At 40.2% G+C, this 26777-nt stretch overlaps 1 protein-coding gene across 1 annotated transcript in view; it reads right to left on the bottom strand.

Moving 5' to 3' along the window:
- Nucleotides 1-26777, bottom strand: part of MALRD1 (MAM and LDL receptor class A domain containing 1) — a 450886-nt gene that overhangs the window by 349253 nt on the left and 74856 nt on the right. Inside the window, 2 exon segments of the mRNA XM_074946044.1 lie at nucleotides 19832-19978; nucleotides 24119-24239. Of these exon segments, the coding sequence (XP_074802145.1) occupies nucleotides 19832-19978; nucleotides 24119-24239 (268 nt within the window).

The following is a 26777-nucleotide window of genomic DNA, read 5'->3' as shown; positions in this document are numbered from 1 at the left end:
TACGAAAGATAAGAGTGAAGTCTTCTGGATTGTCCTGGCATAGAAATTGGAAATAGAGCTGGATAGGAATGCTTTGATGCAGTGATTTTTAATTTGGGAGAGAACCCCACCTCAGAATAAGTAATAGACTAGAGGTTAGGACAATCAGTGGAAGATTCAAGTCTCTATTCTGGGCAGTGGAAGATATAGATTCAAGTCTCTATTCTGCCTGATTCAGAGCAGGAACTTGAACGTAGGTCTCCGACACTCCAGGTGAGTGCTCTTAAGTATCAGGCAAGTGGCTATTCAGTCTCTCTCCACCTTTTTGTGAAAAATGTTAAAGATCTTGCTTTTTGTCTTGATATGAAATAGGAAAATATTTGAAATCTTCAGAATTTTCATGGGATGGGAAAACCATTTCCCCCAGTTCTAGCGGGAACTGCAGACAATGAACCAGAGGGTGATGTTGCTGGAACAGCACTTATTAGTGGGCTTTCTTTGGCTGCAGGAAGACTGCTCAAAGACAAGTGTAGCCTGTTTGTTGATGTCTTGACCACCTCTCCCTAAGGTAGCTAGCTTTAGGGTTTCAAGAGTGTCAGTCTTCCTTCAGGTGGTTTGTTGACCTGAAAGGTGGGGTTTCTTGCACTCTTGATTCTTATAGTTTGCAAACTTTGTTTTTTACTCCTCCTTCCAGCAGCTTCCTACAAGGCATTGGGCAAATCACGTACAAGGCCTATCTTGAAACCATACAACCTAGTCTAATCAGGATCGAGTTAAGTTATCCATAGCTAATGTCAATTTTGGGAAAGTCCTGCTTAAGCCAGCAATTAAAAAAAAATATTTGGAGACATCTGCATCCCCAAAAGTATGAAAAATACGGAACAGAGAACATTTCTGAAGTAGCTGTCATGGCCTCAGTCAGGAGAAAAGGTCTTGAGATGACATTATTTCACCAGTTTATGGAAAGTGTGAATTAAAATCTTATATAAAAATAACTGATTGAAGAGACTCTAGCAACCAACAGCCCCTCAACATTCATCCATCAAAAGATTAAAGATACATTTGAACATTTTATGACCTAAAGTCACCATTTATTTTGCAAACAAGACAACTTATGGTAATTTTTTTTAATTTAGCAACTAGGCCATAAATCATCTTATCTTTGGAAATATCCATCTTGATAGAGAAAAGTTACTATAAAGCTTTATCAAGACAGAACCAATTTAAACTAAAAATAAATAAAATGTATATAAGGTCTGTATTCCCATATACACTATTCCTCTTAATGTGCCACTACTTGATTGCACAACAGATTCTAAAATACAATGTGAAATTATTCTTGTAGTAATGCCAGCCTAATTTCTAGATTAAAAGGATTAATGCTTATATTAAGTGTGGACAAACTGCAGTATTTCAGACAACAGTAACAAAATAGTGCCTCAAATATAAACCAGATACAAACAAAACTGAATTTGAAGGTCAGATGGTTTGGTCAACTCAGGCTCCTAATGAACCCTCCCTTACTCTGCTTTGGTTCAATTCGGTTTCTGAAGAGTAAAATCAATGAGTCAAATTCACATGCTTAAGTGCTTTACTGAACTGGATCCTTAGTGAGGGGAGATTGCAGACTATCTTCAAACAAGTGGAAGACTACCTCTTCCCCAAGAAGTCATTTCTTGACATTTGTTAATTCCTTACCTCAAACCTACACTTTTGGGAGCATGTGATGAATGTTTAGCTTTAGGTACACCTAGCAAGCGAAATAAGTAAAGCCACGAGGAATCCATTTGTAACACTGAGCCGCACAATGTCAACAACAAGAGTCCTGAACCTAGACTAGAACCTTTTAAAAAATATAAACTAAATTCAAACTAAAAATAAGAACCTATTCTTGGGAGTCTATCTACTAAAGCAAAATAGTGTGTAAGCACGGGGTGTTCATGTGAACACGACCACATTGTCTTTAAATCCAGCAATCCTTTAATGCAGATAGAGCACAATGCTCCAGAACACTTTTTCTTTCGCTTTCCATTCCACTAGTCAGTGGGTCTGGGGAAATCCGTTACAACACCCATGTAATAGAACTAGCTGTGATTTCAATCATGTGGGCTTCGTGAGGGTGGCAGACCAGGTCATGTCAGAGTGTATTCAGGTCAATTCATTTGTGTATTAGTATAGATCAAGGCAATTAGTGTTTTGAGTGTTTAAACTTCATAAAACTAATGGGACGTTACATGCATTGTTTTCACTGACCTGTTCCTGTTATAATGTAATAGCAAACATTTACACTGTCTACAGCTCTGTAACTAAATAACTCATCAGACATCAAAGAAGCCTTGGGGAATGCTAATAAAGGACTTTTTCAGAAAAGGTGCTAATTCCAAAACAAACGTCCATCGTGGTGATGACCTAAAGTCAGAGGTGCAAAGTGCAGTCCTCGCCCATCATCATCATAAAAGGAAAAGCCCAGGTGGATAGAGAGACTGTCTCCTTGTCTTCTGTGAAAAGAAGATATAAATATGGATTCAAAGAAAGATGTTTTATTTCTGGACTGTTTGGTTTCTAACAGGGCAGAATAATTGAATGAGAAGACAGAAATCCCCAGAGTTATTGTGGGTAGCCCTGAAAAATTTTTGAGAAATTGGCAGTTTATTACATCGCAGTCACCATTTGGAATTACAAAGTGTAATTCACCTGTACATATATTTTACATGCTTTCACCTCTCAATAACTCTCATTCTTTTTCTTAGCTAGTAAACCTTTGGTTAGTTTACTACAGAAATAGCTGCCAACACTGTCTTTGGTGTGCAATCTGAAGTACAAATTGAACTGGGGCAAGTGACTGGTCTCTTGGGACTGGGAGAAATCTGATGTAGTGTGATTTTTGGTTTAAGTGACCATTACCACAAAGTTCAGTTTGTCTGAGTGGCAAGATAGGCTGGAGAGTTGAAGGGGACTGTCTAACTCCATGGTAAGACTGTTATAGTATACAGGACTTCATATCTGTTACTGGCTTGGTGAAATCTAATTGTAGAACACGCCACCAATTTGGGGGCATCTGCCCTGTTTTCTGACAGTCTGCCCTGAGGTAGGGCTCACAGTAGTAGTCCACTCCAGCCAGCATGACAGGCTTATTTTAGGAACAGACAGACATGACAGTTTGGTAGGCACAGCACATAGGTATATTTATCCTGTTTAATGAAGGAAGAATTTCTCATTCAAGACAGGCAAAATCAGAAGAGAAAAATAATTTGTAAAACTAACACTGCCATCTAATTTTGACTTTACACTGTAACAGGCTAAACAGACTAGGTAAATATTCCCTTTTACTGTATGTCTTGTGTGTATGCATTGTGATACATTTTAATTAACATGTTAATTAAATGATCACATACTATTTTTTCCACAAGACCCCACCTCATTCAGTGCGTAGCATAGATGGTGCTCACTTACTGAGCAGCTATTCAATATTTCAATATCAACAGACCTCAGTCAGAACTAAAAACTCATGAGATGGGCATAAAAATCATGTGATTTTAAAAATAAATAAATTTGAGGCTCTTTATTTGCCTTCTGGTTTTTGTTTTTTTGCTTTGGTTTTGTTTTTTTAGCCTTTCTGGTTCACATTTTCATGTGATTCACTGCAAACAGGAGGCTAGAAACTTTTTAGTTTTTGTTTAAATGAAAACAAAGATTCTCACGTAATAGAATATCTCCAAGAGCTGGGATTTAAGAAGAGCAACAAACACTGTGAGACTTGAGACCAAATTGCTGTCATACAAACACATAGCAAGAGACAGTCCCTGCCCAGAGATCTTACAGTATAAATAGACAAAACAGATAAAAGATGGGGCACACAGAAGTGAAATGACTTGTCCAAGGTCACACATCAAGTCATTAATAGACATATGGAACTGAGGTTTACTGTCTCCCAGTCTCATGTCTTATCCATTAGGCCATCATCGTCATTAGATTGGAAAAGAAAGCTTTTAGATTTCTTCCAAAATGTATTATGCAGGTTTTGGCACTGATAGTATATACTGGTGTTACAGAAGACACATATAAATATGATAGGTCACTTTTCTAAATATACTACTTGGTGAGGATTCTAAACGGAAACCTCTGGTCTAGAAGAAATTTCTTTTCAAAGAGAGAAATTAATCTTTGGAACAGTGATAGACATTTCTTTGGAAAAAAAACACTGTATGTCACAAAAGTTATGCAGGTGATGAACTAAGAGGTATTGCATGTTTTCATTCCTGAATGTTGCCACTGTATAATATTAAAACATCTAATCATAATCATACTTGGCTATTACAACGTGCTTCCACCCAAAGACCTCAAAGCACTGAACAAATATTAACGCATTTATCCTCACAATACTCTAAGGTAGGTAAGTATTCTTATTTCCATTTTGCAGGGAGGGAAACTAAGGCATAAAGTTGCCAGGTGTAGAGTTGAGATGCTGCTTGTAATTATTAGAACAGGGAGCACTGGCTGTTGGGAGTCTGAAAGGACAGGAAACAGGAAGGAGGGGAGGGAGTTGAGGAGGCTGAGTGAGAGCTACCAAGGGTGCAGCAGCAGCTTGGTAATGAGGTTTACACTTTAAGAATAAAGGCCTGTTAAAGTTTGTTAGTACCTTGCCTGGTTGTTACAACATTTTTGGTGATGAGGATGGATCTTCTGCCTCTGAACCCACCTGCACCCTTTCTGCAAAGCCCAGGTGAGCCTCCAATTGCTTTTACTGCCTGGATCCATATGTTTGAGACTTATCTGCTTGCAATCACTGCTACAGAGATTTCTGAAGTAAGACAGTGTGCTCTGCTAATCAACTGCCTTGGAGCAGAAGGGTAGCATATATTTTACATTTTCCCCTTGCAGATGATAAATATGAGACTGCACTCACTACATTAAAGAACTTTTTTGTACCAAAAGTGAATGTAGTAGTTAATTGCTACAGATTTCGCCAGTGTGAGCAGAAAACCGGGGAGACTATAATGCAGTATTTTGTTCCCTGAGGAGTCTGATTGTAACTTGTGACTTTGGGAATATGGCAGATGAGATGATTAGAGACCAGCTCATTGAGAAAACAACCATGCTTCATGCAAGAGAACGCTTACCTCTAGAACCACAACTTACACTAGAAAAAGCAATAACCATTGCTACTCAGATTGAGTCAGCTACAGCTGAAGCCAAAATAATGAGCATGAATACAGGAGGCACAATCCAAACTGACTCCTTTGCAGAAAAGTTCACTATTGCTGCAGACAAACGACTCCAAGAGGAAAACTAATGAAAAACCACTGAATCAGCAAATTCAAAATACAGTAAAAGAATGCTTTCACTGTGGATCCCCCCAACACCTTGCAAGCTACACAGGATGTCCAGCAAAAGTAGCTCAGTGCAATCATTGCAAAAAGATTGGTCATTTTGCTAAAGCATGTTGCAGCAGCCAGTTCAATCAACAGGCGCATGCAGTTACAATACCAGTTGTTACTGTGCTGAGCGTGGACAAAATCACTACTGCACATAGTCCAGAACAAATGAAGTGCACTGTAAACCTTTCCACCATACCCTCAGGCAAATCACACTCTATTCAGCTAATGTTGGACACTGGTTCAGCAGTATCTATACTACCTGATTCCATCTATTTGCATTACTTTAAAGATGTGCCTCTTACTGAACCCAAGCTTCACTTGGTGTGCTATTTGAAAAACCATATTCCAGTACATGGCTGTCTGCCAGCAATAGTTACTTTTGATGATTGCTGTGTAACTGCAGAGTTCTACATTGTCCACAAAGGCACTCCTATCCTTGGCAGAGATTTATTGGTTGCTTTAAATCTCAGGGTAGTTAATGGATGAATTGATCTTCCTCAGCACAGCACTCTTGCGGTACACACACCAGTTTCAGCTGCGACCCCCAACACCAGGTTGAGGAGAAACTCAGCTGTGCTTATGGGTTTCTGCATAAAGTTAAAATGTGGAATAATGTGATGCCTGTACGACAGAAGTTACGGCGCCCTTTTCAGTCAGGGAAGCTGTTTCAGAGGAACTTAGGAAACTTGTTCAAAAGGATATTAATGAGGAGATTGACTCCTCGGAATGGGTTTCACCTATAGTAGTGATGCAGAAGAAGGGTGGAGGCATTCGCCTTTGTGTGGACTTAAGGGAGCCAAATAAAGCTATTGTGCTTGAAAGCCATCCTCTTCCTCACATAGAAGAAGTATTTGCAGAACTCCATTGAGCAAAGATGCTTTCTACTCTTGATTTGCAGATCGCATACTACCAGGTTATGTTGCATGAAGATAGCAGAGACCTCACAGCATTTATTACACATGACGGACTATTTCATTTTAAACGTGTTCCATATGGTCTCATATCTGCCCCAAGTGCCTTTCAAAAAATGATGTCATTGATTTTGAAGACTCAACAAGAAGTTCAGTGCTATCTGGATGATATTATCGTGTTTGGAAATACTTCTAAGGAGCATGACAATAACCTGCAGTCTGAACTAAACTGCATCAGCAAAGCAGGCCTCAAGCTCAATAGGTCCAAATGCAAATTTAGACAAACTGAACTCTGCTTTCTGGGCATACAATTTCACAGGCTGGACTAAAACCTGATCCAGATCATATCCTGGCAATTTCAAATGCTCCTCCTCCAACAGATTTGCAAACCTTACTCTCCTTCATGGGTCTTACCTCCTGGTATGCAAAATTCATTCCCAATTATGCTTCTGTCATTGAACAGTTACGAGAATTACTACGGAGAAGTTCAACCTTAGTGTGGACAACAGAAGCATAAGCTAGTTTCGAAACGGTGAAAGACTTGATTGTACACAGTCCAGTACTTGCACTATTCGCTCCTGCATTGCCCACAATTGTAACTACTGATGCTTCTGATTATGGACTTGGGGCTGTTCTCACACAACTGCATGAGGACAACACAGAGAGGACTGTGGCATTTGCTTCAAGGACACTAAGTAGTGCTGAGAGAAAATATTCTACAGTCGAAAAAGAAGCACTTGCTTGTGTCTGGGCTACTGAAAAATGGAGAACTTACCTGTGGGGCCGCACGTTCAAGTTGCGCACAGACTACAGCCCTTTGACGACGTTGCTCACCACGAAAGGACTGGGAAGAGCAGGATATCATATTGCTAGATGGTCTGCAAGACTACTCTCTTTCAATTATGAACTGGAATATAAGCCTGTAAACCAAAATGTGGTCGCTGATTGCCTCTCTCGCCTGCCTTTGCCTTCACCAGATGGTCCACCAGAGGATAAGGATGTAGTAGTTGCGCTTATTAGAAGCACTCTTACTGCAGTTACAAGAGAACAATTTCAAGCTGCTTGTTCAGCGTGTCCAATTCAACAAAAACTACGGGAATTTCTGACAAAGATGGCCCCAGTAACCATAAAAATCTTGACCCAGTTTTGCTGCCTTATTTTAGAGTTCAGGATTAACTTTCTTTGCTTGATGGCTGTGTGCTACGAGGTACACACCGGCTCCTTGTGCCAGAAGAATTACAGTCAAAACTCATGTACCTGGCACACGATACTCATCAAGGAATTGTCATAACCAAACATTGACTACGGGATATGTATTGGTGGCCAGGGATGGACTCTCAAACTGAAGCACTCACAAAATCCTGTGTCACTTGCCAGATGCATGATAAGACAGCAGTGACATGTACCCCTCCATTACAGCCTGTTCCTCACTCAACAGAGTGGTGATTGAATTGTAGGACTCTTTGATACTGCTCCAAGTGACTGCCATTATGCCATCAGTTTAATAGACTATTTCAGTAAATGGCCTGAGGTAGCGTTTACATCGCAAATCTCTTCTGCTATAGTAATTAAGTTCCTCTCTTCAGTTTTAGCAGGGAAGGTAATCCCAAAGAACTGGTTTCAGATAATGGTAGTCAATTTACTTCCCTGCAGTTTGAAACTTTTGTAGCAGAGAGAAACATTTTACGCAGGTTATCCCTATATTACCCTCAAGCCAATGGGGAAATCGAATGGTTTAACAGAAGTTTGAAAGAGAGTTTGCAAATGGCTAAACTGGAAGGGTGATTGTAGCTAACCTTCCCCACTGATTTCTTGCAAGCATACCGGGCCACACGACAAGCCATAATGCAAAGATCACCCACAGAGTTACTGTATGGGAAACAGATGAATACTAAACTGAACATTGCTGGATTGTTACATGCACAACCTGATGCCCCAACCGAGGATGATGTGAGAAAAACAGTTGAACAGAATCAAGCAAAGTATAAGGCTTTCACAGACAAGCGGCGGGGTGCTAAGGAACCAAAGTTTGAGTGTGGTTCCTTCGTTAGAATACGAAAACCTGGAATTTTATGCAAAGGTGACCATATATTCACAACTCCTCTTAAAATCATAGAGAAGAAGGGACCTTACACCTATCGACTTTCTGATGGGTGGGTATGGAATGCGTCTTATCTTGCACCTGCCTTTGCAGCAAGAGGAGATTATGCCAACACCCAGTCTGCATTGGATGACTTCATCGTAGTATCAACACCACAAGACATTGCACTGGAACCGGGGCTTGAGAGATGGCCTGTCAGCCCCAGACGACCACCTGTCTGCACTACAGACTATGTTATGTAGTATCTACAGTGTTTTCAGTGTAATATTTCTGCCACCAGTAGAGTGTCTTGTTTCATATTTGTTCCTGTGGTTAGAACAACAATGTTTATTTTAATTGGGAGAGTTTCTTAAGAGAGGAGGGAATGTGGTGTTTAGATGCTGCTTGTAATTATTAGAACAGGGACCACTGGCTGTTGGGAGTCAGAAAAGACATAAGACTATTCATAAGTCTATTCATAAGACTAATGCTACTTACATGTTTGCAGGATCAGAACCTTAGACAGCAGTGTCTCTTGCCAAATCTGCCGTTTAGACATTTGACTACAGTGGAGATTAAGCATAATGACAGGTACTTTAAAATGATTACTTTTTAATCCAAAGCCCTTTAAAGATCAAGGGTTGGAATAAAATTAATTTGAGATGACTGTAAAGAGCTATTACTCTATTTAGTACTATGAGGCACTTGAATACTATTCAGCATTTAGAAGTGCCCTGGGAGTGTGATACTCGGACTGGTGCAGTTCTCACAGTGTCATCTACAAGGGACTATACAATGAGAAATTCTGCTCCTATTCAGTAGAAATACACAACCAGCTGTCTGGGTTCTGTCCTACACCCTATTTAGTGACAGTGGCACCACAAGAAATGAGTTTAGCATGTTTTTGTTTGCTTCTAGTTAGCATAATGGCTGATGCTGGTTTTAGTCATGTTACGATCTCATGGTTTTTTAACATGTACTAAAGCTGCTTGTCTCATTAAGGGTTTTGACTGAGATTCTGTTCAAACAGGGAGCTCTCTGGTAAGCAGCACAGGAAATTTAATATTGCAGTCTGATGCAAATATTTGCTTTGGGCCAGAAGCAAACCCCAGGATCCAGACCCAGAATCTTGGTTCAAAGCGCAGTTCCAATCCAGTTCTGCTTAATGAGGAGAATATAAACACTGAATTCCAGTCCTCTAAAATATGGGATTGTTCATATCCTGAATTCAGAGATGGTAGTAAAGTTCAGGCCCAATTCCATTTATGAGCTTCATTAAGACACTGCACAGAGCAAACCAGGATTACACTTCTCTAGTTACTTGCACTGACACTGCAATTAACAATGAACAAATTGACCTATTCAGTGCAATAGTGTAATCATTTATGACATCTCTCGGCAAAGACTTATTAATTGTGTCAAGTTCAAATAATACGCACAATATCCTAACCCACTTGGCCTAGATACCACAATGAATAAGGCATCATACACAGAGATTTCATCATTATTGCAAATCCCAAAGGGATGTGACCTCCTTGCAAACTGAGTTCCCCCAGATCAATCTAGCAAGGTGCTTAAGATAGTCTGATTATACGTCTACCACTGGCAATCATGTCACACCATCAACGCTTTTGGTGCTCATGTGATCGCCAGCCATGTAGTGTCATTCCTTGGTACATACACTTCAGAATTCACCGATCTTCCTTTTTTTTTTATATCCACACCAAGAAAGCCAAGAGAAACTGAACCAGTGCTGATGGAGGAGGTTGCTGAGTTTGGCTCAGAATATCCTCATTTCTGATCTTGTCCTGCCTCTTGAAATGAGACAACAAGCATCAAAACTGTCAATCTGGTGTTCTTCAGCCTTCCTTGGCACCATCATTCATTTCCATAAAACAGAGTTGCTAGAACTGTAGTTCTATAGATCTGTGGCTTTGTAGCAAGTTTGATGTCATGATATCCTCACAGAGGCCACTGAAGGACCTGAAAATGGCAGCAGCAGTTGCTTCATGAGCATCCACTTCTTTTGTGCATCCTCCAGGACAGTCTATGATGCTGATGAAATATTTGACAGCTGCCACCTACTGGATGGTCCGTCTAGACAGGTTAATGTCTGAGCTCATTGTAATCTGGAGTGAGAGGCTGTTTGACAGAAATGGCCAGGGACTTAGTTTCATCGAGATTAATAAGCAGACTAATGAGTGCTGCTTCTTGCCTGACCAGATTGCCCATCTTCTGAAGTGATTCAGCAAACCAAGACAACAAGACAATGTCACCGGCATATTCAAAATCTCGGAGCATAATCATGTTCAGCTCAATGCCACCAACAGCTGCCTCCTGAAGCTTATCCATCAACCAACCTAAGTTGATATTAAACAATGATAGTGACAGAATACAGCCTAGCCGAACTCCTGTGGAGGTAGGAAACTGCGCTTTGCATGTGCCATTCACTTGAACTCAGTTTTCCATCCCATTATAGAGCTCTTCTATCAGGGATTCTGAGATGCCTCATCGGATCCCACAAACTTGCTCAATGCACTGAACTGAAAGTCTGGTGGAAGTCTATAAAAAGTGATGTTCAGAGTTTATTAAGTTCAGCCATCTTCTCAAAAAGCTATCTCAAGTTAAAGATCTGGTTGACAGTGGAACAACCAGGTCTACAGCTGCACAGAGTATCCTGGCATGTGCTCCAAAGTGCATAAATGATTTGAAATATTAACAGGGAAGCAAATATTTTCCCTGGGACCAACAAGAGAGTAATACCTCTATCGTAAACACAGGCAGAATAACCCCCCTTCCTCCAGCCATCAGGGATGATATCAGTGCACTTGATGGTCTGGAAGAGCCTATGTAGCCACAGTACAATAATACTCTCACGTGTCTTCAGCAATTCAGGGGGTAACATTACAGACCCCTTGTGATTTCCCAGACTTCAGCTTATGGACTATGATCAAGATCTCTTCTTGACTGAAGGAAGATGGATCTTATAGAGCTTCTTGCTCTTCTTCAAGTGGAAGATAGACTGCAGACAATAAACAATTGTGGAGTATCTTGAAATGATCTTCGCTTTGATGCAACTCATCCTGCAGACTCTGGAGGATGCTGTCATCCCAATTCTTTACTAGACAAGCTGGTCCCACCTTCCCCTGCAGCTGCAAAGTTGATTTAAAGGTTGTGGAGACCATGCGTGGCAGCAGCCTGTTTTCAACTGGTTGTCTGAGCTGACCGGAGGATTCTTTATCTTCCTTATATAATGACTTGATGACATTCTGAAGTCAAATTCATTAAGACTTTGCTTTTGCTCTCAAGAAAGGTGTTTTTAAAGACTCAAATTGTAGCTTCGCTTTTTTCTTAGCTCCAACTGCTTTGAGCATCTCCTCACTGATTTATGGATGATGTTCGAAGGGCTGAGGCTCCATCACTGAGCTGGCAACAGTCTTTGAAGTTGGAGGCACACTTTTGATAGCAGCAGTTGATGGTTATGTCAAGTTCAGCACCTCTGGGCACTCATACAATCATAACTGTTGCCTGTCAATGATTATCAATGAGGGCATGATCAATAGCAATCCTGGCGAAACCATCCAGGTTGTACCAGTTCTGCTTGTGAAACTTAGGGTGATGGAAGAGCAAGTCATTGATCATGATGTCACAGGCACCCTCAAATTTCAGCAGTCACTACCCATTCCTATTCTTCTGCTTATATCAAACTTCCTGAGCATACTTGCACAGGTGCATTAAAGTCACCCAGAATCACAATGACATCACTTCTCAGAGTTTTATTAAAGATTGACTGGAGTTTCTGGTTTAAAAATATCTGCAGCTGTGTTGTTGGACTTAGTATCGGTGGAACTATACACAGCAATGATGGTAAGATGCCCATAGCCATCATGGAATTGGATGCTAATAACAACACTGTAATCCTGTTGGGCTTTGGGTAAAAGTAGAATGGTCACTGCTGGCTACAGCAATCCATTAGGGTTGTCTGAGAACAAAATCATATACTCCTCAGCTTTCTTTTCACCACTTGCATGCCAGTGCACTTCAGATACAGTATACACCTCAGTGTTCAACTGCTTGATGAGGAGAATGGCTGTAGCTATTTCAGACAATGTTTGAACATTCCAAGCACCAATTTTACATTTGCCACCAACACACAGGACACCATAATGGCCCCTTTGCAAGGTTTCATTGGTCATTTTTGCCTCACTGGCAGAGAAACTCTTGACTGTTTCAGTTTGTTGCCACTGGTCTGCTTTAGTGTAAGCACCCTCACAACATAAACATATTGACCTCGTACCGACACAGAGATCTGGTTAAAGTTAATTTTTATTAGTTACAACATAATAACCTCTGGAGGAACTGCTTCTCCCAGCATAAACGATCCATTAGGATAGGTTTGCAAACAAACAGCCATAAAAGGAAAAGCAATCCTTAAGAGAAGGCTGCCATTAGCCTGCTGCTTCAATAACTGAGGATGTTAAACAACAGCTACTAAATCAGTATGTCTGGATAACTTGCATCAAAGAGTTTTAAGAGAGCTGCCTGAAGATCTCTTTGGGTAGTTATGTTGATGTTTAATAAGTTTTGAAACACTGGGGAAGTTCCAGAGAACTGGAATTTTGTGCCAATATTTTAATAGGGTAAATAGAATGACCCAAGTATTTACAGGTCAGTCAGCCTGATTTTAATACTAGCCAAAATATTGAAACAGCTGACACAAGACTTGATTAATAAAGATTTAAAAGAGGGTAATCAAGCAATCAAGTTAGGCTCACAGAAAAATAACTCTTGTCAAATAACTTTCCTTTTTCAATGCAATTAGAAGTTTGGTTGATGTATATTATGCAATCCTTGGATGTATAAACAGGGAAATACCAAATAGGAGTAGAGTGGTGGTATTACCTCTATATTTGGCATTGGTGAGACCGCTAATAGAATACTTTGTCCATTTCTGGTACCCACATTTCAAGGAGGAGAGTGAAAAATTGGAGCGGGTTCAGAGAAGAGACATGATTATTAATACATTGGAAGGCATGTCTCACAGTGAGAGCCTCAAGGACCTCAATCTATCTATCTTATCAAATTGAAGGTTATTCGGTGATTTGATCACAGTCTATAAATACTTACATGGGAAACAGAAATGTGATAATAGAGGGCTCTTTGATCTAGCAGACAACAGTTGGAAGTTGAAGCCAGAGAAATCCAGATGAGAAATAATTGCAATTTTTAAGATTAGGGTATTAGCCCTACTCAATATTCTCCTGCTTACACATCCAAGGATCACATAATATACATAAATCCAAATTAACCACTGGATGGAAGTTGGTGGTTGCCTAGAAACAGGAAGTCATGACCTGAAAATATTCAGTGTGGCCAAACAGAGGACAGCAATATATACTTGGTGCTTCAAAATGGATAATTTCCCAAAGTTGAGGAAAAACATGAGCAAGATTGACTGAGATGAAAAATTTAGTCAGAAAAATGTGAATGAAAATTAGGATCTATTTAAGAAGAGTTTATTAGATGGCCAAAAAGCCAAGATTCAGCAATCAAATAAGAGGAAAACTTTGGCTAAACGCCCATTCTGGTTCAGTAGTGAAGCAAAGCCAGCAATTAGAATTAAAAATAAATAAATGCATACATAAAAATGACATTTAACAAATGGAAAAGAGGGAAAAGAGAGAAAAACTAAAATAAATTAGAAATTATGAAGTGTAGAAAATGGATAAGGGAAGGGAAGGACATCAGGTAAAAGTCCATGGCTGGCAGAATTAAGTATAATAATAATGAGTTTTTTAAAGTATATTAGAAACAAAATAAATTCTAACAATGATATAGGCTCATTATTAGATATTAATAGTGATTCAGAAAAGGAAGAAGTGTTCAATAAATATTTCTGTTCTATATTTGGAAAGAAGCAGGAAGTCAGATTAGATGATGTAATGGGCCCTTCTGGCCTTAAACTTTACGAGTCTATGGATCTCTATGAAATTAACCATGGAAACAATTGACCAAGGATTCTGGCAGATTCTCCATCAATGGAAATCTTTAAACCAAGACTGGATGTTTTTCTGAAAGATATGCTGTAGTTAAACTATTGAACCTGAAACACGAATTAATTCAGGAAAGCCCTATGTTATGCAGGTCAGACTAGATTATCGCAGTGGTCCTGTCTGGCCTTATAAATCCATGAGTTTGTGAAAATCCATCCAAGGATCAGGACCAAGTGGGCCCAGACCCCATTTCCCTTTCCAGATGTGAAGAAGGAAGGAAGGAAGGAAGGAAGGAAAGGAGTGCTTCTCCTCACCATGCAGTGAAAAAACAAGGGTCCCGCTAGATACCACCTAATCAGTGCCCAGGACTGTAATAGCAACTCTGACCTCTTTCTACCTTAATTAAGCTGCAACAAATAACTCAATAGTTGTACCTCACCCCTAGACAAACCTTCTGAAAAGGGGCTCTAAAAAAGGTCAAAAAACACAACCACTAGCTGCCCATCTACAATGAGGGTGCGGGAGAACCCTTCCTAGACCATTAACAAAGCACTTGCCAAAATGCATAGCTAAGTAGGAAATCAGTAGGAACTGGAAGACAGAACACAACCCAGGGGAAGGGTGACTGGGGAAAGAAAACAGCCCACAACCAGGAGCAGCACTATAAGACATCTCTACTCTCACAAGTTAATGAGGCAATTGTGCAGCCCAGAAATGAGCCAATCAAGCAGTGGGGGGAGGGGTGGCAACTAAGGGCCCACCACTTTGCTCAAGCCATGTCTATGCATGAGACTGCTAAGGGAGAAGATGAGGTGTCCATGCTGCTCCTCTCCAGATCTTTCTCCCGGGGGTCCAGCCACATATCTCCCCTACCCTCCCTCCCACCAAATGCAGGGCTGCATTTTTTTTCTATTCCAAAATGACTCAGCCACAAACAGGATTTTTCTTTCACATTCCCAGTATTTCAAGTGGTTAAGGCAGGACACCATGCCACTCAGGTTTGACCCATCCATCCCATCATAGTCAATCAAACATAGTCAATCAAACTAATCAAACTTGGACCACGTCCTTAACCACCTACCTATTATAATGTGTAGAGAAAAAAAGTCATTATTATAGGGGACTTCAACCTAAGTGACGAATGCTGGAGGTCTTATGCCAGGACAAGGCAGTTCTTGGAATTCCTAAAAATTATGGAGGATAATTTCCTAACTCAAAAAGTATTACATCCAACATGGGGAAATTCTATATTACATCTCATCATGACAGTGAAAGAGAAATTGATCACAGAACTAAAATTAGTGGTTGCTTAGGTATCAGCAATCATGACTCAGTCACATTTGTTAGATGGAAACAGAATAAAGTCATACACACAAATGGTGCACTGAAAGGGCCATATACACATACATACACGCACACGGTGCACTGAAAGGGCCAATTTCACAAAGCTGAAAACGATCATGAGTCAAATCAGCTGGGACACAGAAGTTAAACAGAAAAATGTGAATAATTGGGAACAGTTTAAGGTTTTACTAAATTTCCCAAAACCTATAATCAGATAGGAGGCCATACTGGTTAAAAATAACCTGGTTTATGTGGGATGTGAAAACAACTGTAAATGATATATAAACAAACAAATGGAAAAAGGGGGAAGTTTCTAGTAATGAGCATAAATTAGAAGCTATGAACTGTAGAAAATTGATAAGGGAACTGAAATACTGCAAGGAGAAATCTATGGCCAGCAGAGTTAAGGACAGTAAGAAGAAGTTCAAATACATTAGGAACAAAAGGAATCCTAACAACGCTGTTGCTCCATTATTAGAAGAAAATGGTAGAACTGTCTATAATAGGAAATAAACAAATTATGGTAAATAATGATGAAGACATGTCTCTGATACAGAGTGGTCTGGATCACTTGGTAAGCTGAGCACAAGTCATACATCTAGGAACAAAGAATACAGGCTGTACTTACAAGATTGAGGACTCTGTCCTGGGAAGCAGTGACTCCGGAAAAGACTTGGGGAACGTAGTGGATAATCAGCTAAACGTAAGTTTGCAATGTGACACTGTGGCCAAAAGGGCCTATGCATTCCTTCAATGCATAAACAGGAGAACAATGAGTAGGAATAGGAAGCTTATGTTACCTCTAGATTTGGCACTGATATGAGAGTTATTGGAATAGGGTGTCTAGTTCTGATCTTCATACTTCAACTTGGATGATGATAATAACTTGAAGAGGGTTCAGAGAAGAGCCACAAGAATGACTGCAGGTTTGGAAAATGTGACTTATAGAGAGAAAATCCAGAAGCTCAATCTATTTAGCTTATCACAAAGGGTAAGGTCTGACTTGATCACAGTCTATAATTATCTACATGGGGAAATAGAAATTTGATAACAGAGGGAGGGCTTTTCAATCTAGCTGCAGAATATATAACAAGATCCAGTGGCTGGAAGCTGAAATAGGCTAGAAATAAGGTACTTTTTTTTTTTTGAACATTGAGGGCAATTAACCATTTGAACAACTTAGCAGTGGTTGTGGTGGATTCTCCATCACTGGAAATCTTTAAATGAAGATTGGATTTTTTTTTCTTAAAAAGATGCTCTAGTTCAAACAGGAATTAATTCAAGGAAGTTCTAGGGCCTGTGTTATGCAGGAGGTCAGAGTAGACAATCACAAAGGTTCCTCTGGCCTTGGAATCTATGAATCTATGTAAGAATGTTCTAGATATTCACCGCCTGGAAATCCAGAGATTCAAACTCCCAAATAGATCTTTGAGTGAAAATTAACATAATGGTCTCCTTCTGGTCTTTTGCGAACATTTATCCACCTCCTATAATCTAGTGGAAGGGCAAGGTTTATTCCAGAACAAATGCTGAGTGACACACCAATGCTTTGAGTTTCACTACTGAAAACACTTCAATTTGCAGGGTGATTAAGAACAAGAACATAAGAATGGCCCTACTGGGTCAAACCAAAGGTCCATCTAGCCCAGTATCCTGTCTTCCGACAGTGGCCAATGCCAGGTGCCTCAGAGGGAACGGACAGAACAGGTAATCATCAAGTGATCCATTTTTTTTAATGGAAGTAATTTACAGCATATTTATCTCCACAAATGAAACAAAAAAGGTCTCAGATATATGAGCTTTTTCTAGTTACTCCTCATCATTTTATTCAATCCAAAATAACACCGAATACGCATAAGGAAAAATAGTGTATTCACTCCAGCCAGGTAAGTATTTCCCCTGGGTATCTCTCCTCCATCCCCTTTCATTAAAGGAACAGGATCCACCTGCTCTCCTTGCTGGAGTCCTGTGATAAACACAACTGCTTTCCCCTTCTCCCATCATTAAAGGAAGGAAGCAGATGCCTCTCGTTAACCCCTGCTGATTGCTTCCTTTTTATCTCTATCTTTGAGAACACGTTCTTTAAAGAGAGAAAGTGTGTTTCTAGCCCAGTGCATTCATCTGTTGAAGCCCCAAACTTTGAATGTAACTTGTTACAAACCATTTCAAAATTGAAACAATTGCTTTATTCAAGAGAGGTCCATGCACTAGAATTGTGGGGATGATGCAGGACTAAAGGTTACTGGGGAGGGGGTGGGGAGGAGGAAGAAGACACTGTATGGAGAAGATTCCACAGTACTTGTCCTCATTTCATCTGTCTGTTGGCACTACTTTGCAGTGTTGTAGCTGCATTGGTCCCAGGATCATTTTCATGAGCAGCAGCTATGAAATTCCCTCTCCAAAACTGATAATTAACGAGTAGGACCTTTGTATCATATTAGCAATGGTGGCAAAATGTTACATTGTAGCTCTGATCATATTCAGTAACACATGATACTGTATGGGGTAAGAGAATATGAAAAGCTTCTTTTTAGATAATACAATTTTGATATTATATTTGCACTGGTCTTTTACATAATTGTCAAAAAATAATCATACTATATTTTCCAATAATCTTTTACTAAGTATTGCTTATAGTACCTGTGATGAAGCAAGAATTTTCTGTAATATTTTATGAATCCTATGTGTGCCTTATGGCTATCCAGTGGTGGTGGGGGGAAGGACTGTTTGCTCTCAGGGCAGGCTGAGAGACATAGGTATGAATGTCGCCTATCTGTCTGAGCCTGAATGGGTCATTAAAAAAACCTGGCTGAGGCTGACCCCATGTCAGTGGAGAATCCAAGAAGACAATGGCAAATCCAATCACACAGACATTGACACCTAGCAACCCATGACCTAGAGGGAGATGGATTTCCCCACCTCTCAGCAGAGAAGCTGAGCAAAATCCACCATCTTGAGAATAAAGAACTGGGAAGATGTGAGGTGGGGCACAATAGTTGGCTTCTGGAAGTAGTTGGGAGCTCTCACCTGGGAACTGACTAAGAAGATCAAACTGACAGACAGACAGAGCCTGAACATGGAGTTCACTGCAGCTTGGCTGGGCTCTGGGCTAGAACGGACTTGGGCTATGCTTTACCTTACATTTTTTTGTGCTAACCTAGGAATTTCCTATGCTATATTCCTAATAAATATACAATATGCTATATTGACTAATAAACCTGACTGTTTTGACAATGCTATTTGAGTGTCTCTGCAAATATCTGGTGAAGTGCATTAATCCCTGAAGAGTGTACTAGTCTCTGCCAGGAGTCTCTCTCAGTTGGACTCACTGAACAGAGCTCATGGTGTGAAGCAGAAGTGCTGAAGCCCCAGAAGTTCAGTCTTAGAACACAGTGAGGCTGTGTAGCCTACCCTGAAGGAAGACTGAGTTCCCTTGGGAGTTTGGCACACAGAAGAGGTTCTTCCAAGCAAAGCTGAGGGCATAGCACTGATCCTATGGATCTGTGACAGTATCTCCTTTGGAAAAATCAGCAAATGCATGGTAACTTGGCATAATGATCATGGCTCATGGGCTTTTATAACAACATGGTCAGTATCTAAGTCAACAGCAAGGGTCTAATTTTGAAAGTTGACATATTCAACCATGATTGCTTGTGCAAACTGAGTAACTGCATCTGTACATGCCCAGCTGTGCTTCTAAATGGCCATGCCTATGCATAAATATTAGATTTACAAATCCAATTTTAGCATTTGTATGTGAAAATTAGACAAGTGCAACTGTGTGTGCTCATCTTTGAAAAATCAGGCCCTGACTACCAAGGTAATAATTTTCTCAGCCCAGCATAAAACTGTATCTAGTACTTTACATCATAGGTGTTGTAAAATAAAACACTCTTTTAAACAGCTCCGTTCTGCTGATAAATCCGCGTACAGCTTTTTTGTTTTAAACTTTAACAGGGCAGCTGTACAAAGACTACAAAGAGACATCAATACAGATTCAAATTGAAAGCACTGCATCTCTGGAGTTTTTACTCTTGATTCAATAACACCATTCATGAAGTAACGGAAATCTGGCCACAAGACTCCCAATGAGTATGTATATACGTCCTTACAGCATGAGTTACTAGTCAATATGTTTTCACTTACAGCATTTGGCTTCATCATTCCCATTTGAGCAGTCAGGTGTGAAATCACAAAACTTGTCAGATGAAATACAGGCTCCATCTTCACATGGTAAATAACCCCGTGGACAATAAAGGGATGAAGAATCAGTGCTTGTAAAGTTTGTTTCCCCTTTAAAAAAAAATGAAAACTGGTAAGATGTTCTTTTCACCATTTACATATATAATATTGCACGCAGATGGAATCAGTTATATATAAAGTGACTTTTTCACACCATTTTTGGTGAACTAGAAATCCAGTTAATGTTATTCTCCTTTCTAGACGACAGCAGCCATCTACTTGTGTATAATTATTTTCCATGACATCCCTAAGTGTGTTGGGTGCACCACAGTGCTGATAAGAAAAGTACTTGTCTAGAAAAGCTTAGAATCTAAAGACAGAAATTTTCAAAAGCACTGATGTGCAGAGGCTTATACTCTAAGGCTTGGTCTACACTACATTCTTACTTTGGTTTAACTACATTGTTCGGGGTGTGAAAAATCCACACCCTGAGCAATGTAGTTATAGTGACCTTAACCCACTGTGTAGACAGTGCTATGTCAATGGGAGAGCTTCTCTCACTGACCTAGCTAACATCTCTCAGGGAGGTGGAGTCATTAAGCTGATAGGAGAGATCTCTCCCGTCGGCATAGAGCAGTGGGTGGCAACCTGCAGCCCGTCAGGGTAATCCGCTGGCCGGCCATGAGACAGTTTGTTTACATTGACCATCCACAGACACGGCCGCCCGCAGCTCCCAGTGGCTGCGGTTCGATGTTCCCGGCCAATGGGAGCTACAGGAAGCTGCACGGACCGCAGGAATGTGCTGGCCACCGCTTCCCACAGCTCCTATTGGCTGGGAACAGCAAACCGCAGCCACTGGGAACTGAGGGTGGCTGTGCCTGCCGACTGTGAATATAAATAAACTGTCTCGTGGCCTGCCAGCAGATTATCCTGATGGGCCGCGTGCCGCAGGTTGCCCACCACTGGCATCGAGCGTCCTCAGACGCACAACAGCAGCGCAGCTGAATTGGTGCAGCTATGCTGATGTAAATTTGTAGTATAGACCTGCCCTAAGTTGTCCAAGATAACCAAAGTCCAACTCAGCCTGTTAAATAAAATTGCTTATAAAAATCAGCCGAAGTTAAAGACAGGAAGACTGAATTAGTCCAAACAAAAAGGTCTATTGATACCACCCAAAGACCAGGTTAAGACTGTGACCAGTAAACAAAGCAGAATGGAATCCAAAATCAATGGACCAAAATTGGTGGGTCATAAATTAGGCCTAATTGGTGGACAAAATAATCAGGAGGATGGGCTATTTCGCCCATTGCCCCCTTGCGGGGAAGGGTTAAAAATAAGACTTGGGAATAGCAGGAATCATGGTGCTAGGCTAGACGATCAATGGGCTGAAAGGAGCAAGCTTCACAGTCATGGCTGCCACCGCCACAATCTTTTGGGACCGTGCAATCCATCGTGGCACCATTGGGCCTTCAGCATCCTGATCCTGAGAGATGTCCTGACCAACCATGCCAGAGATAGGTACTCACATGATATCACCAACTGCACCAGCTTTGGCTAAATCCTGAACAACTCCTACAATGAGAAACTTAGGTTCATGCTCTCCCCACTTCCTTTCATGTGTTATTTTCCTTCCCACCCCCTTATTTCTTCTCTTTCCTATCTCCCCTTTCTGTTTAATCGGAGTCTAGCTTAGCCAGCCAATACTGTCTCTTCGCAACAATATAGTGAGCCTATGACCAAAGAGGCAGCAAAAAGCCACACCCTAAACAGCCCAATGCTGGTACAAGGTTGCAAGCAAGAGTCAGCACAAGATGTAAGGCCTCACAGGTCTAGAACCTTGGCTGGCTGAGCTGCCAGGCTCTGTGCTGCCAGCCAGAGGTAGCTGTAACCAGAATGTGCTCCACTGCCCACGACCTTCTGCGGACACAGACCATGGAAAGTCCTACCAGAAGTCATCTGATAGGCTCCCCGCCCTATATAAACCTAAGGGGCATTCCAGGAAATATCCAGGAAGTGTCCAGTATGGATCTCCTATAGCTGCCATGACCATTTGTTACTCCTGGCTTTGCCTCCTGACTCATATCCTGAAACTTGACTGGACACTGACCCTTGATATTGATGCTGGCCTGGACCCTGATTATGCTCTAATTCCAGCCTCAGGTTTGCCCCTGATCTGACCCTTAGTCCCGACTACCCTGGTCAAGCTCCTTCCTGTCACAAGAGACAGAAGCTGAATTTTCTATCTTTGCTGTCCTCTTTTGTGTATGTTTATCTTGTTTTGTCTCCAAGGAAGTGGGATTGGACTTTAACACCAACTCCAGACCATCTCAGCTATCTTCTCTTGTTCCCAAAAAGACAGTTAATACCATCTAAGACTGTAAAAGCTCTACAGTTAAAAGGAATAAAGAATATTGTTAAAATAGACACCTTATTTGATATTTTATATTTCAAATGCTTTAATTGCTTTTTCCTTTTCTCTATCTTTAATAAATGGTTAAAGATTTTTAATATTGATTGTTGCCATTAGACTAAGCAGGCCAATGTCTCTGGACTGAAGAGCTCGAACCATATTTAATTGTTTAGCGTTGTATAGTGACATGGCCATATTAATATCTTTGACCCACTGGGCCCATATATTCCATAAAAATTAACACAACAGCATCTAAGGGAGTTAGAGGACCAACTCTTATTGAAAGTCAACCATTTTAGAGTGAACATTCTATGTATAGGACATCTTTCTCATGGATACTTCAACAGCATATAGCTTTCACCCCTGCCAATCAAGGGCAAATCTTGCACTAATGTTTTGTGCCTAGAGGATTCAGTTTAGCAACTGTGCCCCTTACCTCTGATCATAATGTTTCCTGTTTATTATATAAGAAAATTCCCAGAAGCCAGATGTTCTGTGTTACACGGTCAGCAAGGTGTGTGTTAGAAGATAGTCCAGAACAGAGTTCAATGTAAGTGATACCCAAAATGTGCTAACTTTATTTCAGACCAGGGGTTAAAAAAAAAAAAAAAGACACACTTTTTCTTTTTCAGTTTGTGAATTAATTTGGTAGCATACCAGTCCAACTAGTATGGTTAGGACTTTGCTGGAAGTGCTCCCTTCTTAAAAAGTAAATTTCTAAAAAATGACACTACTATGTGATTAATATGAGGGTAGAGTTTTTCTTTTTTAAAGAACCCTTTTTGAAAAGGAACTCTCTTCTACTAATTCCTAAATGCCTTAATACAGTAGAATATATGGGGAAGCAGGGAAGGCATCTGAAAACCGAAAGGTCTGCATTCCCACTATGTCATACATTTTCCAGAAAAGGATTGAAGAAATTCAGGTTTCTGTGTTACACTCCTACAATCAGTAACTTCCCTAGAGACTGTCTATGCCCATGCTACCTTGTAACACTACTCTATTTAACAAACATATTCATCAGTGTTGAAAAGTACCAAGATGTATACGTTTATGATGCAGATGGAGTTTTGTCATAAAAGTCATACTTTCTTTCCATCCAGCTACAGTTTAGATCACTGTGATTCTAATGGAAACTATAGCAAGTCATGTTAGACATAAGATGATAGGCTTCACTACAGAATATGCACTGTCACAAATAGACCTATGTCTTGCTCTATTTTCCACCTAACACCCTTATAAGAAGTGGTCAGATCACTCCCACAAACACTTTAATGGCTTTTTATGCGAGGGGATTGTTTTAGAGTATAGCTAGGGCATGGATATAAAATATAGGAAATAGAAGGAATTTAATAATACATGCACATAGGGCCAGATCTTCGGATGGTGCAAACTGACATAACTGAACTGAAACCCATCAGAGCTATGCAAGTTAACACTGGCTGAGGATCTGATCTATACATAATGTCTATATACTTGTTTTTCGTCTGTGTCTGTATAACCATACAGCTGACAGCTACTTTGTAGCATCCTTTTTCATACTCACTGACTTTAACAAGGCAACATTACTCTGAAAGTATGAATATTATGATTTACACATCTGTAATATCTAATTCAAATTATTCTGGAATTTGTTGTCAATGAAAGGCTAAAAAATATCTTCAAATCAAGTTAGTTATTTCATTGTTTAATTCTTTTGTTAGGGAAAACCACAAAATGACATTAACTAGAAGAATTTTTTTTTGTGAAAGAACAACAAAGCATAAAAAAGAAAGTTAGCTTGACACCATACTTTGTCCTTCAGATTTTTTTTTTAATTTGCTTGCTTTAATTTAACTTGCCTTTGCTTTCTTGGCTGGTATTGGAAAATGATTTATATGCAGTGCCACATTCCGTTGTTATGCTGATGTCATCTATAGCAACAGTGGCATCCTCTGATAGAGCAGTGGCTTGTAAAATGATCTATAATGACAAAGAAATAAATAACCTTATTAAAGGTCACATTACAAAAGGAAATATCATTTCTTTACAATTCCCGGTATCTGTATGGAGAGTAAACACCATCTACAACCATCACAGTTTTGAAGGACACCATTAGCCAACGAAACATATGGTTGAGATTAGCATGGTAAGATTCAAGTCAGAAACTTACAACTAAACTCTCAAAGACATAACTACCTTTACAGAACGTTATGGAACCTAAACAACCTTGTTTCAACCCTAAGCAATAATAATCATCACTTCCTGAATGTACTGTCTTCCTCGTGGAACCATGAAGTCATGTGCCTTTTTAAATGAGCTATTCAGGGTAACTAAATGTGGTGGTTTACAACTCAATTTAACTGAGACATGAGTTCATTTATATCATGTCTGCTGAGGTCAATAAGACATTTCCATATAAGAAATACATACAGTGTAATGTGTGCATACAAAGATACTTTTAAACACACTATGCCCCAAACTCCCTGCCAGCTAGCATGGTAAAAAAAAAAAAAAAAGCATATTTCATACCTGAAAGTCACTGGAGGGCTATACTGATTCACTTAACTACAGCCCTCTCATTCAGGATTTCATTGATGTGAAATATAGCTTTTGTTTCTTAGCCATATTTTAAACAGTTTTCTTGATGACAAAAATAATCACGGGGGGAGTGAGGGTGGCTGGCACATTTATGAAACAAGACATGCTCACACGATCATCCAGCCATGAAATGCCTTTGGAGAACTTTTCAGAGAACCCCAGATCAATTGCCTGATCCAAAATAAAGGCAAAGTTTCCAAGGGGCCATTCCAGCTGGCAGGAATCACTGGGGCATTGGCACACTCTTGCCACACCCCTGCACAGTTAAGAGTGGTGTAGAAGCTACTATGGCTGTGCTATATAACCCAAGGATCCACCCACATGCAGGAGGAATTTTCATATGGCCAGATCCACCAGGTTAATGGCTACTTTATGCTGGTGGAGTAATGCAAATCTACCAGAACGCATGGCAAATCTACCAAAAGATCTATATCTTCCAGAAGGCAAATTCTGTGCTAAAAGACATGCAGGACTTGTGATGGAGTGTGATTATGTCCCACCAAGACGTGCTTGAAGGGAGATTGCCTTGTCCCACTCTTGTAGTCGGAACTGAGTGCCCAGGGATGATGAGTCAGGGCTCTGGGGGTGTTTAACCCTCATCCTGGCTTTTTGCGCCATTGGTGGGAATCACTACATACCAATCTCTGACCGTACCCAGAAAGGAGAGTATTCAGCTGACGAATCCATTTTTTCTAAACTGACGTAGCACTAGAATTTCAGGAAGTACCAATGGAGGTTTGCTGTGGATCCTACCTCGGGATTTGATAGCATAAGGCAGTGCTGTAGAGCAGATTTCATGATGACATTTGATACACCATGCCTAAAGGCCATACTTCTGTAATGTATGTTGGGCTCAGAGTTTGACTGGCACAGTGATGTGATTTCTAGTACCATACTGTACTCTTACGAATGGGCACAATACTTCTAGGAGAGCTGACTACTTTAGATACACTAAGTAGATAAATAAAATGTTTCGAGATATCCTATATAAGCCAGTTTGGTCAGGTATTCTATATGTGACCTATCTATATCTCTGTTCCATAATTTACTTTGTTTTTACTAGAATATTTGTCAAAATCAGGTAGGTTCCAAAACAGGATCTCTTTTCCGTTTGGTGGTCATTACATTTTCAAAGACTCATTGCAGGAAGTGATTCTAATGTTATTCAGCAATAGTATCACTGAATGGCCCCTTTCCAGGAAGTAAAAGAGGCAAGACTTTCCATGTCAATATGGACAGACGCATATGAAATTATTGCAGATTTTTTCTAACAATATTAATGAGAAGTCTAAGGATAAAAGCAAAATCTATAAATGTGAAGACAATTAATTCTAATATAAGAAAATTACTGACACACTAAAGAAGTGTGCAATATATAATTGCTGACTTGGGAATGCTTAATGCTATTGCTTTTGTCCTCTTGGTACTGATCTGATAAAATAAGCACATTGTTAACCTCTAATGATGTTCAAACAGCATCCTGCACAGCAGAAGTTGGGCTGATTAAACTCCTCAACTCTGCTAAAGTGTCAACAGTTTGCGTCACCCACCATGGAAGAGAACTCTATGTGGGAAACCATCTATTTTCCATATTACAGTGCCACATGAAGGATTACATTTTAATCCGGGAGCTAATGACCACTTTGCAGAATCAACACTGAGGATGTATCCTATGGGTGAGCACAGATGAAACATTAATTTTGTAGTAGCCTGGAGATCTGACCCTGGTTCCATTAAAATAGAAAAACACCCTGTAAGCCAGGTTCTCAAATTTTGCTCTATGGAGCACTTGCTGATCCCATGCTGCTGACTCTCCTCCTCATTTGCACATACTACTAGCATCAAATAAAGGTCCTGGTGCAAACACTTTCCCTGTATTACTTTTCTATTTTTATTATAGTAGCCACAGGCACATTATCA

The sequence above is a fragment of the Natator depressus genome, chromosome 2, assembly GCF_965152275.1.
Source record: "Natator depressus isolate rNatDep1 chromosome 2, rNatDep2.hap1, whole genome shotgun sequence".
Classification (NCBI taxonomy): Eukaryota; Metazoa; Chordata; order Testudines; family Cheloniidae; genus Natator; species Natator depressus.
This window is presented reverse-complemented; position numbering and strand designations above follow the sequence as displayed.